A 14,464-nucleotide genomic window follows, 5' to 3' on the forward strand; every position below is an offset into this window, starting at 1 on the left:
ACAGAAATAAATGATGTTTACACAGCGCCTTTCATGTCGGGAGGACATCCCAAAGCGCTGGACATTCAGGGATTTGGACCTGAGCTGGGGTTGGGATTGGGAGGGAATTGCAATGATTTACAATGATGATGAAGTAAACATTGTGCATCTGGAACACCAAAGAATGGACGATAACATGTATTCACCAACCAAAGCTCTTGAAACTGGCAGACAATTGCCAAGAACACCGGGTGAAGTTTGACACAAGGTTTGAAATCTTTCCAAAGCAACAGGCAGGACCGCAAGAGAATCACAGTGCTGCTGAAAACGGATGGGATAGAGTCAATAGAACTAGAATTCAGCTGAGAAACGTGACATAACGTTAAGTATTAAAGATGACTGAGGGCCATCAGTTGTGGCGAAGAGAACATAATAATCAAAAGGTTTGAATTTGGAATAAGACGACAAACAAGAAGTGAAAACCTCGACACCTATTACAGGGCGCTGGGGTTCTGAACCATTCTTGTGAGTTCAGGGAATTAAGGGATGACATGGTGAGAGATAATCTGACAATAAGAATCTGGGAGCCGATTATCAGGAAAAAACTGTTAATAGAAAAACACGAGTGAGCAACAGAAAATTGTGACGTTATAACATGCAAACCATTGCCAGGCCAGATGCCATGAAGATGGAAATGGACACATGGTCGTGTATCATAAAGGATGAAATGGGATATTGTTATCAAAGGGACCTGAACAAATTCATGAGAAACCTTCGAAGGGGAAACGGCTGGAGTGGAAAGAAGTGTGGTTAAGGCACTTGATTGACAATTGGCACAGCATCAAAACCGGAATGGACTTGCATTAAAAGTGGTGACCACTCAGCGGGAGTAAGAGGTTTGTGAATAACTAGTGAAACAGATTAAAGGTGTATATCTCTTGACTGGAAACAGACTGTGAAACAGAACTGACACAGCAGAGTACAGTAAGTGAAAATGCCTTTATGAAATAACAGTTACACATTTAAAGGTAAAATTATTTCCAAAATACTCTCCCACTAGGTGGGAGAGTAAGCTCTGAGGATGATGCAAAAAGATTGCAACGGGATATCGATAGGCAAGGCGAGTAGGTAGCAAATGGAATTTAATGTGGGGAAGTGTGAAGTTATTCACCTAGCTAGAAAAAATAGAAAAACAGATTATTTTCTAGAGGGGGAGAGATTAGATAGTGTTAGTGTTCAGAGGGATTTGGGTGTCCTTGTACACCAGTCTCAAAAAGTTAGTTTGCAGGTGCAGCAGCAACTAAGAAGGCGAACGACACGTTTGCGTTCATTGCAAAAGGTTTAGAGTACAAGAGTAGGGAAGTCTTGCTGCAACTGTATAGGGCCTTGGTGAGACCGCACCGAGAGGATTGTGTGCAGTTTTGGTCCTTATTTAAAAAAGGACATACTTGCACTCGAGGGGCTGCAGCGTAGATTCACTCGGTTAGTTCCTGGGATGAGGTGACTGACCTATGAGGAGAGGCTGAATAAACTGGGGCTGTATTCTCTATAGTACAGAAGAATTAGGGGAGATCTTATTGAAAATTATACGATTCTTAAAGGGCTGATAAAGTAGACACTGAGGGTCTGTTTCCCCGGTGGGAGAATCTATAACCAGGGGTCACAGTCTTAAAATTAAGGGTCAGCCTTTTAGAACAGAGTTGAGGAAACATTTCTTCACTCAGAGGGCAGTGAATTTATGGAATTCACTCCCCCAGAAGGCTGTAGATGTCAGTCCTTGAACATTCCCAAGGCTGAGACTGATAGATTTTTAAAAAATAGAGGAATTAGGGGATATGGGGAGAGGGCGGGTAATTAGAGTTAGGTCAGAAGATCAGCCATGATCTTATCGAATGGCGGGGCACAGGCTCGAGGGGCCGAATGGCCGACTCCTGCTCCTAATTCTTATGTTCTTATGTTCTTATTCAACAACACTAATCTGATCAGAGAAATATGAACACATTCATTTGCTCGCACAATCTTACTTCAGCAAGGTGAGAGATTAAAAGCCAAGCTATTGAATATTTAAGTTTAAAACACAGTGCAAAAGTTATGGTCTGATAAAAGTTATTTAGTACAGTACCTCTGAATATTCCCAATAATTAAATAGCATATTTTTATATGGTTTGTTGAAAGTAATTTCAACTACGTTTTCAGGCCATGATAAAGATTCAATACAAATACAGTATAAAAAAAGGGGTGATAACTTTCTTTGACAATGGTATTAAAACTTCATAGAGGTAAAATTTGTGTTGATATTGAGTATGGGGGCTTCCAGTTATTTAGTTTATTATATATATATTTATGAAGGATCTAGGAAAAGAATATGTGTATGTATACACTGTATATATATATATATCCTCTATTAAAGAAAACAGTAGCTAGTGCATTGATGTATATTTTGAATACTTTTAACTGGCTTTAGGATAAGAACAGCAACAATTTGCATTTATGTAGTGTCCTGCATACACGATAGTGCCCCAGAGCAAAGATAACACCTGACAGGCAAATCGGGACTATTGAATCCTATTTAACCACAAGGTTATAAAGCCAATAGAGTAACTATCATATTTCCATTGCAAGAAGTGAGCAGTCACATGTCTTTTGATGGATGTGTTATTCTTGGATTGGTGACCTCCTTTTCCCCTTTGAAGGTCACTCATGAATTCTTTTCGTTCAGTGCTTTTCTAATTTTGATCTGAATTGGAGAAGCGACTATGTCTGAAAGCAAAGTTTTTCAAGCCTGGGATTATGCCGTGTTTAGTTGCATGCTGGTTATATCTGCCGGAATTGGGGTTTTTTTCGCTCTAAAACCTGGAGGAACTGGAACTACTGAAGAGTTTCTTGTAGGAAACAGGTAAGTCCAAAACTATAATTGTAAGCAAAATAGAGATTTTACTTAAAGCTTGTAATTAACCTAAAAAATCACTTTCATATTTCAGTTCTATATAAGGAAACAATTGATTTTTACAATTACAAAAATTCTTGTAATTGCAAAGGGAAAGGTCCTACATTTAGCTTTTTGTCTGTGTTATCTTTTTTCAATTGGGATGGACAATTGGTCTTAATATCTCCCGAGTTAGTTAGAGAGGGACAATATTTGATGAGGTTTTCCAAAGAAAAGAAAATTAGATCCCTCAGTCCACGACTGTTTGTGGGACACTGCTGTGCGCAATTGGCTGCCATGTTTCGCCCACAAAATACCCATTCACTACACTTTACTGTATGTCATGTGAAGCGCTTTGTGACAGCTCAATGACGTGATAAGATACGATATCAAATGCAAGGATTATTATTAGTATTTTCATTAATACTTTTTGGCAAGCTGGTTGCCCCCTTATCTCCCAGTTGGTGTCTTTGTATGAATAGTAGGGGAGGATAGGCGATTCAATGTGATTTGCTCAGTGGTTGAGTACCTGGTTAGGTTAACTGCCACATTCAGATAGGAAAAATAACCCCCAGATAAAGTAACTGAGGGCTGACTGCATTCATGCAACTAACTTAGCAAAAGTATTCCCTTTAAAGAGAGGAGGTAAATGGTCCAACCCAAAGGGAAAGTTAATGGGGGGGGAAAAAAATGACTTCTGTTTGTTTTAGGCAGATGTCTGCTTTCCCGATTGCTCTTTCGTTGGCATCCAGTTTCCTGTCGGCTATTACTGGTAGGTGGATTTTGTACATTTGCTCAGATTTGTCAGAAAAAATGACATCAGGGATGGATAAATCATTAAATCAATTTATGGAACATTGCTGTCTTTGCCTACAAGAATACGCAGTTACTACACTTTACAGTAAATCCCGCGAAGCACTTTGAGACGTCCTCCCGACATGAAAAGCACTTTATTGAATGCAAGGATTTATCACGATTGATTAGTTTTACCAGCGAAATACTAAAAAATTCCCACCTTTCTTAGTTTCTTCTGATGGAGTGCTGTTAAGTTCATGGGAACATTACAGATGGAAATCGTATCTGTGCCACTGAACTTCCTTTTTAGTGCCATTCAGTCTTCAGGATCAAAATGAATAGACTGAAATACTACGGATAGAACACAATTTATTCAGGACAAGAACCTTTGTATTCTTACAATAACATGCCAATTTTTGACTGGTTAAGAAAACTTACAGTATATTTAAAATGGTTGAATTGTAGAACATGGATGAGCAATTAACAGATAGCTATTTGCACTGTTGAGAAGTTTTGGAGTTTGGGCTGCAAAAGTACTAGAAAAACTACAAATTAACAGAAGCAACAATGTAAATGGTGTTGGAGCTGGTATTTCAGTATTCCCGAATTGCCAACTTAATGGTTCGTGTTAATGTTAAGAAAAGGACCTTTGCACCAGTCACACCATTGCATTGCCTCGTATTATTCTGCCCTGGGGTAACATGAGGTAAAAAGCAGCATTCACAACCAAAATTTGCTGCGTTAAGTATGATTTCTGTGTTAGCCTTAAATTTGGGCAATTTCTCTTTCTGATTGCAGGCAGTGTTTTGTTTTCAACCGGTTCTTTACTAAGAAAAGGCACGAAAAGTGCAAGTTGATTAATAACTTACTAGGTAATTAGGGAAGCCTTTCAGCCTATTTGATCTCCAGAATATCCACGATAGTGTCTTCCCATCGCCACATCGAGCATTTTTAAATGAGTCCAGCACCCTGACCTGAGCCACACTTCCCAACAACCTGTTCCAATTATCAATAACTCTTTGTCGTCTGTCCTGAAATTCCCCAGAGCATCTCTAAACCTACCTTCCTTGTCCTACTGACTCGGTGCATCTGAAAGTGCTAAATAAAGTCTAGATTCTAACCTGATTAAGTATTATTATAAAAGAGTTACATTAATCTCATGTGCTTCAGAAATGTTGCTCTTACCTTACTCATCAGAGATATCTCTGATTGTTGTTACAGTGATTGGAAGTCCTGCAGAGGTGTACACATTTGGATCGATGGTTCTGTTGTACATCTTCTCTTCTTTAATTACCATGATAATAACCTGTGTGATCTATTTACCACTCTTCTACAGGCTGAACATTCTTAGCACGTATGAGGTAATGGAAAAAAAANGTCTTCTTTTCTCTTTGCTATTGGGAATGGGGAGCCAATAGAGCCAAGAGAGATTGGGTTGATTGACTCACAGAGCCTTTTATGAGAGAGGACATGGGCTACAGAGTTCTGTATAGTCTGTTGCTGGCATAGGGAAGAGCTGGGGGTGGTGGGGTGGGGGGAGTCCAGTGAGCAAAGTAAAACCTGCACATGATTGTGTCAGTCGCACTTCTCAAGGAACTTCTCAAAAAGAATTCTTAATTGAGAGTAAATTGTATAAGTAAAATTAATAGTGTTTAATTTTCCTGTGTTTTTTTCCCTACAGTATCTAAGTAGAAGATTTAATAATCTAGTGAGGTATCAAGCAGTGTGCTGTTTCTTGTTGTATATGGTAAGTTTAAAGAGAGTTTTTTTTAAAAAAAATCTTAGATGTCACCTATCTTAATTCTACATCAATATCTAATGTCTGAGCTTTTGTGTCCTTGATGGAGTTTAAATTGAACTGTATTGGCACATTCCTTGTATTCGAACATTTGTGATGTCTTTTGCAAAATATGAGAGTAAATTCATAAATATGTCGTACTATTTTGAAGATCTTTCTCTGTCAGAAATGCTCCTCGACTCATCTGTACATAAGGTGCTGTTTTATTCTTTTCTAGTTCATTTATCTTGGCATTGTCACCTACACACCTGCATTAGCATTAAGTAAAGGTAAGTTGGGCATTTTTGAATGACAGTTATTTTATTATTTGAATACTTGTAGATATTCTACATTTAAATTTTGGAAAACCTTTAGACTGTGCAAAGCAGGAGATTGATACACAGGTTAGAAGACACGGAATAGGGAAGGCATGTTGGAAGTAGAATGGGAATTACCTGAACTGAACAAATAATGGGCAGCTGTATGTGTCAGGCTGGCTCAGTTGGTAGCATCGTCGCCTCTGTGTCGGAAAGTTGTGGGTTCAAGCCCCACATTGAGACTTTGAACTCACAATCCAGGCTGTGCTTGTCGTCCAGCTTCCAGATTTGCCTACAGAATACATGGTCACTACTCATTGCAGTAAAACCTGTGAAGTGCTTTGAGAAATGTTCCTGACGTGAAAGGCGCTATATCAAAATGCAGGGATGATTATTACGTGAAGCGTTACATGGAAGGAGGTCACTAGCAGGCTGCCTTAGGGGTCAGTGTTTGGACCAAAGTTATTTACATTTTACGTGAACAATTTCAAATGGGAATAGAAACCAAGTTGTCTACATTTTCTGATGGCACCAGACTGGGTGTTTGAATAACAGTGAAAAAAACGTAACAACAAGCCACATACATAATATTAGAAGAGCAAATATAATATAATAATAATCCTTGCATTTGATACAGCACATCGTTGAGACTCAAAGCGCTTCACAGAATACACTGTAAAGCGAATTGACTGTGTGTTTTGTGGGCGAAACGCGGCAGCCAATTACGCACAGCAGCGTCCCCACAAACAACCGTGGATTGAGTGACCAAATTATTATTTTTTTGTTGAAAGGATTATCAAATTTAAATTTAGGTTTAACACAGAGAGTGGTGAATATGTCCAATGGATTACCCAGCAAGGAAGATAGAGGAAGATATTGAGCCGCAAGGAAAATAGAATAGTGTGTAACAATAGTTTTTTCCAGTTCTGTGTTTTCCTGTGTAATGCTGTATGACGAGTTCTTCTCATTCCCACCAGCATAAATGTGTTATCTCTTTATCTTTCAAATCATGTTCTCTAGTCAATTATCATTCAATCATCTATTCATAATATTAACTGTTTTCATCCATTGATTCTTTTTCAGTTACGGGCTTAAATTTATGGATATCCGTGTTATCAACTGGCCTCGTGTGTACATTATACACATCAATAGTAAGAAAACTCACTCTGAATGTTTATTAGAGTTAGTAAAATCCGCTGAGAACTGCATCAATCATGCATTGATATCTGCAATTATATTCCCTATTCCTGACAAATACCCTTTGGGTGTATTTCATCACAAACACTGTACTTTGGGTCTGACGGTTTTGGTGATAAGGTGTCTCTGTATAATCGATTATTGATAAACACACGACTTATTTTATGGAAAAATACAGTATTTGCCTCGTGAATTCAATTGGATCATAAAGTCTAAAAATGTTTATCTTTGCAAATGATTGCACCACAGAAAATCAGCTGTGGCTCTGTACTCGAAATTGCTTTACAATCTAGTTCAGGTACTTATTATTATTATATTATCATCATTATTATTACTTGCCAATGAGTAACACGTAAGAGAGACTGCAAGCACTGGAGAAAACTGAAGGTGAAAAGCAGAGACGTCAGGAAAATGAATTGTGAGATTTTAAACAGGCAACAAAACGTTAGTGAAATGTTGTGATATTCCATTCACGTTGGTGAAATGTTACACCTTACAGCAAACGCACACAATTTCCATCTTCCCGATATAATAGCCTGTCACAGCCAGGAAAACTGCTGAGTCTTTGTTTCTAAATGCGAGAGTTTGTATTACACTGAATCGTATTTTATGTTGATTTCATTCTCGCCGGTCAATCATCATGCACAAAAATCATTTGATCAGATATGAGGGGTGTTATAAAGAATATAAAGCAAAAAATCCACCTTAAATACCACTCGTTGTGGGATTTACCAAAGGCAGCCCTGAAATAAAGTAGATGGCTTATGAACTGTTTATCATGAACTCTTTATTAGCTGCCAAGCAGAATTGTCACATCTAAGAAAGAAAGTAGATTGGTCATATACAACAACAAGATTACATTTGTACAGCGTCTTTCATGTCAGGAGGATGTCCCAAGGCGCTGAGTAAATATGCAAGGTACACAATAGCAACTGTGAGTGAAACACACAGTGTGTAATGATTGCTCATTAGCCCTCACTCACCACCTCTCATTTCCATGTGGATTGTAAGAATGTTATTTCTAGTTGTGATTTCTCCTCAGGGCGGCATCAAAGCTGTTGTATGGACAGATGTCTTTCAAATCTGTGTGATGGTGGCTGGACTGCTTGCTGTGCTGATTCAGGGGTCCATCCACGTTGGGGGCTTTGGAAAGGTTTGGAGTATTGCACAGAAAGGTGGTCGCCTCAATTTTTTTGAGTGAGTAGATGTCGCTGCTGTGGGTGTAGAAGATTCAGTTACTGTAGTTTGTCATTGTAATTACAATCTTTCCCTCTTTACCTGCTGTACACAGACATTGCAATCTTCTTTTACTAAAGGCAAGGAAACTCGCTCCCAGATTGCTGATGTGAGACAAACACCAGGACATAGCAAAGGAACAGTGCCTGTTGAGTCACAATGAGTTTATTCCTCCGTCCCTCCCTCCCTCGGGAAAAGTTTGGAGGCAGCAATGACTATTTTAGAGAACCCTTCTTTGTGTGTAATATATAACTTTGTGGACAGTTTTATTCAAGTTTATTTTTAAAGTATTAATTCTGTGTCTAACGTGACAAACCAGTTACCTGAGCCGCCCTCAACTACTCTTCCTGGCAATCAGTTCCAGTGGTTAATTACCCTCTGGGTAAAGAGAAACTTCCTGGTGTCTGTCCTGAAATTATTCTTATGTCCTCTCGTTTTATTGATATAAAAAAATACTAATAGTAATTTGGTTACTCAATCCACAACTGTTTGTGGGACATTGCTGTGCGCAATTGGCTGCCACGTTTTGCCCCAAAATATACAGTCATAAGGTGCTATATTAAATGCAAGGATTATTATTACTAGGGGCTTGGATTGGAATACATCTTGCCCCTTTTTCTAACAAGAAATTAAAACAACATTTAAGGGAGAGATTTAGGAGCAGGTCACTTATATGATGTACCTTATACTGATATACTCTAAGATGCTACTCTGCATGGCGGGTGCTATATAAGTGCAAGATGTTGTCGTTGTTGTTGATGTAATAGAAGCTGCAAGAATTAAAATAAAAAGTAATGTACAAAGTACTTACAACAAGAGCTGTGCAAAAGAAGAAATCATTTTGCATTTAGTTAGAAGAATTATTCTCTTTCAGCTTTGATTTTGACCCAAGAAAAAGGCACACATTTTGGTCCATATTGATTGGAGGGACCTTTGCATGGACTGCAATTTACTGTTGTAACCAAGCACAGATACAACGCTACCTGGCCTGCAAGAGCGAAAGAGAGGCCAGAAAGTAAGTTAACATGATGCATAAAAAAATCAATTAGTATTTTAAATTAACAGTTTTACAATGAATGAAAACAAATTGTGAGCCAATCAGTTTATGAACCTGAACATATTCAATTCACATTTTAGTCCACAATGCACTCTTGGAATGTGTAGCACATCTGTTAGGCCAGAGGCCAGGGCGAAACCTTAGGTAAGTTTCCTTACTCCACACGCCTCTGTTTACCCAGCAGTAAGTAGGAACCCGGTTGATAGTCGATTGGCAGATCGCTTTTCCGGGCATAATAATACCTTCAAATATTAATAATAATAATAACTTGGTCACTTAATCCACAAACGTTTGTGGGACGCTGCTGTGCACATTTGGCTGCCGTGTTTTGCCCACAGAATGTACAGTCAATTCACTTTACAGTATATTCTGTGTCAAAGGCGCGATAAGACGTTATATCAAATGCAAGGATCGGCTGACGTGTTCGGAAACTCTTCCATTTTTATTCTGAATCTGTCATCCTGCTTTGTGAATTTACAAATCAGTTTTTTTTTTGCTTAACAGGGCTATCATCCTCAACTGGTTTGGTATGTGTATGGTGACAATCACAGCCTGTTTCTGTGGCTTGGTTATGTATGCTGTTTATGAAACCTGTGACCCTTTAATGTCAAACAGAATCAACGATCCCAACCAGGTAAGTATTATTTAGCTCTGTGATCAAAGTTTTGTTCAATAAATACAGTATTGCAAAATTCCAGTGATTAACACAGTGTTGCAAGTGGGAAATGTGTTTTCTAATCATTTACTTGGTTTTCACATCTCCCCAAAGTTGGCACCGTTACTGGTTTTGGATATCTTTTCTGAATTACCTGGAATTTCGGGATTGTTTGTCGCGAGTGCATTCAGTGGCACACTGAGGTATGTAACGCCATTCATTAAGATACAGTACAAGAGCATCAACGGGAATGTTTGACAATACTAAGACCTCAATAAAAGAAGTTTGGAATTAATCATTTTTTGTTGAAAAAGCAACAATATCATCCAATTTTGACTTATGCTTAAATGCTGTTGTTTTTCTTGCACACAGCACTGTCTCCTCTGGCATCAATTCTATGTCTGCAGTCGTTATGGAAGATTTTATCAGCACTTCCTGGAAGCCTTGGAAGTACCTGTCGAGAAGCAAGAAAACATTGATCTCAAAACTCCTAGGTTCAACTTGTAATACATATCATCTAAACAGCAAATAGAGCAGCTTAAATGTTGCGGACACATTTGGATGGTTCGATGCACAACTTTTGTTTGGTTTTGAGAATGAAGACCTTTCTTGGAGCCCTGTAGCTTAGTGGTTAGAGAACTTGCCTCGCAAGTGAGAGGACCTGTGATTGATTCCCGGGCGGGGCGAATCATTACTCAAATTTCCTTACTCCGCACGCCTCTGTTTACCGAGCAGTAAGTAGGAACCTAGTTATTAGTCGATTGGCAGATCGCTTTACCGGGGGTAATAATCCCTCCAAAAAAAATTAATAATTTGGTCACTGAGTCCACAGCTGTTTGTGGGGACGCTGCTGTGCTCAATTGGCTGCTGTGTTTCACCCACAAAATATACAGTCAATTCACTTTACAGTATATTCTGTGAAGCGCTTTGAGACGTCTCGAAGATGTGATAAGGCGCTATAATCAAATGCAAGGATTATTGTAGGATTATTTTTTAAATTGCTTCGGTTACAGTGTGAAGTTCAGAATGGTATTTTACCGAAATAATCAGCCTCTCCTAATTCTTGTTCTGTCGTTATATTTAGTGGTGTTTTTCGGATTTACATCAATAGGGCTGGCTGGGGTCGCTTCTCTCTTACATGGAAATGTAATGCAGGTAAACACAAATCCTACGTTTTTATATTTGTACATTTATTTAAAAAAAAGTTGGGATAAAAACATGATTATGTTCCAGCTCATGTAACGATATTCTCTTTGTTGTACCCAGATATCTCGAAGTGTTGATGGCTTACTGCTTGGACCCCTAATCGGTGCATTTACTCTTGCAGCTTTATGTCCAAGGAGCAACAGCAAAGTAAGGTCTTTTAGACATTGAAGTCACAATGAAAAACATTTCGAAGCTAGTTTTAAGTGATATTATTTCATATTTGAAATAAGCTTTTTTTTAGAGGGGGCCTTGTAATTATAGTTCCCATCACACAGAGGATACAGTTCAAGATTCTGGTTGTCACCTTCAAAACTCCCCCTACCTCTGCGACCTCCTAACCCCCTGTTTGCTCCCTCCGCTCAGCGGGCTCCAGCCTGCTTCACGTTCCCCGCCTCATTTGCCCCACTATTGGTGGGTGGGCCTTCTGCCACTCTGCCCCCACCCTCTAGAACGCCATCCCACCAAGATTAGGAGACAACTGCAGTGAACAAAGAGAAATAGTAATTGATTGGTTTATGCACCGATTTAACAGGTCCTTAAAATAATTATTTTTCTTCTTTTATCTCAGGGAACATTTGTGGGTGTGCTTGTTGGTTTAATCCTTTCCTTGTGGTTAGGAATTGGTTCTCAAATCTACCGACCTTCCGATAGATTCACAGAAACACTTACGTTCTCAATAGCAGGCTGCGTGCAAGCTAACGTCACCACCTCAAGCTCTGTAAATATAACAGCTCTGATGACAACTATAACTTCTGTAAAACAGGAACAAGAGTAAGCCATTCAGTCACTCTCTCCAGAGCTAAACAAAAATGTACCAAATATAGAAGACTTACTGTTAATAGTTTGTTTCTATTTTAGGTTCAGCATTTTGGATAATATTTACTCCTTATCCTACGCGTACTACACGCCAGTCGGTTGCCTGAGTACAATTTTTGTGGGTTTAATCGTCAGTGTATTGACCGGTAAGTAAAACAAATAATATAATATGAAAGCCAGATAAAGGAACTGGTGGCCACAGTTAATGCTTTGTATGGTGTTTGCTACACTTTGCTATTTGAGATTGGCAGTGATACCACATTGCTCCTGAGGTCACATAACTATCTTTCTAACACTGTAGAAAAAAGTGTCTCTATCATTTTACTGAAACCAGGGCATGAAATGATAACAATTCAAAATGCGTCTAGCAACGACACTGTCATCACTTACCAATTTTATAAACACGCCCCAGTCTGATACCATATTCAGACAATGAGCGGGACAGTTTTTGTTTCCTAGTGTAGCATAAAGTTTCACAACGGTTTCATTTAAGTAAGAAATTACAGGAATATTAATTCCGAAAAGCAGATTTTCAGTTGCCATTAATGAACAATTCTTTTTTTTTTGCATTATATAATCAGCAAAATGTCAAATTTTAGGGACATTTTCCCCAAATCTTTCATTTGGAACTTGCTGGGCAAAGGAAGACCAAGGTCCTCGTTCGCTTTCCACCATCCTGGTAGTTGCCATGTCCCAAACTATATAACAACAACAACTTGCATTTATACAGCACCCTTCACACGGAGTAGGGTCCTGCAGCGCTTACTAACAAGATACCGTACGATATACTGTAACCTGAGATATTATTTTCTAGCGGAAATCTATCTAATGTGTTGCTGTTTGCACTGTGAACTCTGGGAGTACTGTTCCTGCTAAGTCTCACCTCACTTACAGAAGGTGCGAAGGATGTGGATCCCGCTTACCTTGCTCCTATCCTGCACACCATACACAGGATGGTCTTCAAGAAGGAGAAAATCCCACCCTTGTCGGAAACGGTAAGAATTCCGAATTCACAGGATTGAGGGACACAAAGAAGAATAACGGTAATATTTCAAAGGCTATTTGACACTTTGCAGGCCTGAGTGAGAAGAATCCCTTCCCCCAGTAACTGGTCCACCCCTCTAAGTTGTGCTGACGAATGAGAGTAATTGTTCTGCTGGTTCTCAACTCAGCATTGTTTGGGAGGATGATTGACGTTTTACTGTACACATTCACTGTAATTCTCCTCCCCACAGGGAATACAACTCATCGAAGGGACTTACTTGAACGGGAACTGCTAGCCTTTCATCGGTGGAATGGGTCCGTCTTATCAATTCATAGGTAAAAGTGACAACGTTATACTAAATCGTAAAAAGACAGCATTTTGGTATGAATGTTTTCCATTATATTTTTGATGTAACTTCATAATATAATATACTACAGTACAATTTCCACATTTATATACATATATATAGAGAGAGAGAGAGAGCACCTTTCATGTGAGGAGGTGCCATCCTTCGGATGAAATGTTAATCCAAGGTGCCGTCTGCCTGTACAGGTGGATTTTAAAGATCCCACTATTCGAAAAGAGAAGGGAGTTCTTCTCTCTCTCCCGGTGTCCTGGCCAACAATCCCCTAAATAAAGTTGGTCACTCGCTCCACGGCTGTTTGTGAGACGCTGCTGTGCTCAATTAGCGTTTCACCCACAAAATACAAAGTCACTACACTTTACACTATACCCTGTGAAGCATTTTGAGACGTCTCAATAAATGAACTGCCAATACATTTATTATTAATTTATCTATAAATAATAAACCTGGATCACAGGACAGAAGTGTAAAACAGGCATTTAAGTCTAGAAAGTACTGAATGTTTTTTAACGTGTTGAATAAGTTCAAACCCTAGCGAGAACAGTTTGACATTTCTGTTTGTATTTCCATGGATTTGCTTCATCTGTTTAAAAAAAACATTGAATCAAGATTTTAAATATTGACAAAGTGGTGAGAACAATGGTCAAAGGGTTCATTATTTAGAGCTATTGAGTTTCTCCTTCCTTTCATTTCATATAGAATGGAAACCCTGCTACCTCGGTCTCTGGCAATTAAAAAGCATTCAAGAAAAATATTAAATGAAAATCAAGCTTTAAAGCTGGGAATAGTTGGAGGAATGTTTTAATGCAAAGTTTGTTTGTTTAACTCTGGAGTGGAATGAGATTATAGTAAAAAAATGTAATTTGTTGTTGTAAGAGGTGGCAGCTTTTAATGTGAAGGCTGATTAATACTGGGAGGTTTGGTGAAGTTGATGGGTATAATTTTCAACCCAGTATCATTTGTATACTGAACCACTTAAATGCATTGTCAAACATGCAGCCTGATGCAAATATCAATAAATGTGCTTTTTAAATTAATGATGGACGAGCCTTTGTCTTTTGTCACCTTTAGAAAAGAGAACTTAGATTTGAACCCATAATAGGTATCAGAAAAACAGTGGAACAAATTATTTCTATTCCATGTGTCATTTGATT

At 38.7% G+C, this 14,464-nt stretch overlaps 1 protein-coding gene across 1 annotated transcript; it reads left to right on the forward strand.

Moving 5' to 3' along the window:
- The first annotated feature begins 87 nt into the window (after window positions 1-87).
- Window positions 88-14,347, forward strand: LOC103175628 (sodium-coupled monocarboxylate transporter 2). Its single transcript, XM_007888750.2, has 19 exons — window positions 88-963; window positions 2,673-2,875; window positions 3,616-3,677; window positions 4,922-5,061; window positions 5,382-5,447; window positions 5,716-5,767; window positions 6,878-6,945; window positions 8,034-8,188; window positions 9,102-9,242; window positions 9,789-9,918; window positions 10,054-10,142; window positions 10,312-10,433; window positions 11,024-11,094; window positions 11,206-11,292; window positions 11,714-11,916; window positions 12,004-12,107; window positions 12,856-12,956; window positions 13,197-13,281; window positions 14,010-14,347. The coding sequence occupies exons 2-18, from the start codon at window positions 2,736-2,738 to the stop codon at window positions 13,239-13,241; spliced, it is 1,776 nt and encodes a 591-aa protein (XP_007886941.1). The 5' UTR covers window positions 88-963; window positions 2,673-2,735; the 3' UTR covers window positions 13,242-13,281; window positions 14,010-14,347.
- Window positions 14,348-14,464: the final 117 nt, after the last annotated feature.

The sequence above is a fragment of the Callorhinchus milii genome, unplaced genomic scaffold (assembly GCF_018977255.1).
Source record: "Callorhinchus milii isolate IMCB2004 unplaced genomic scaffold, IMCB_Cmil_1.0 Scaffold20, whole genome shotgun sequence".
Taxonomy (NCBI): domain Eukaryota; kingdom Metazoa; phylum Chordata; class Chondrichthyes; order Chimaeriformes; family Callorhinchidae; genus Callorhinchus; species Callorhinchus milii.

Coding starts and splice junctions, on each gene's coding strand:
- LOC103175628 (XM_007888750.2), top strand. CDS start 2,736: ATGTCTGAAAGCAAAGTTTTTCAAGCCTGGGATTATGCCGTGTTTAGT. Junction 5,448..5,715: donor GCTGTTTCTTGTTGTATATG/GTAAGTTTAAAG, acceptor ATTCTTTTCTAG/TTCATTTATCTTGGCATTGT. Junction 11,293..11,713: donor GTCCAAGGAGCAACAGCAAA/GTAAGGTCTTTT, acceptor CTTTTATCTCAG/GGAACATTTGTGGGTGTGCT.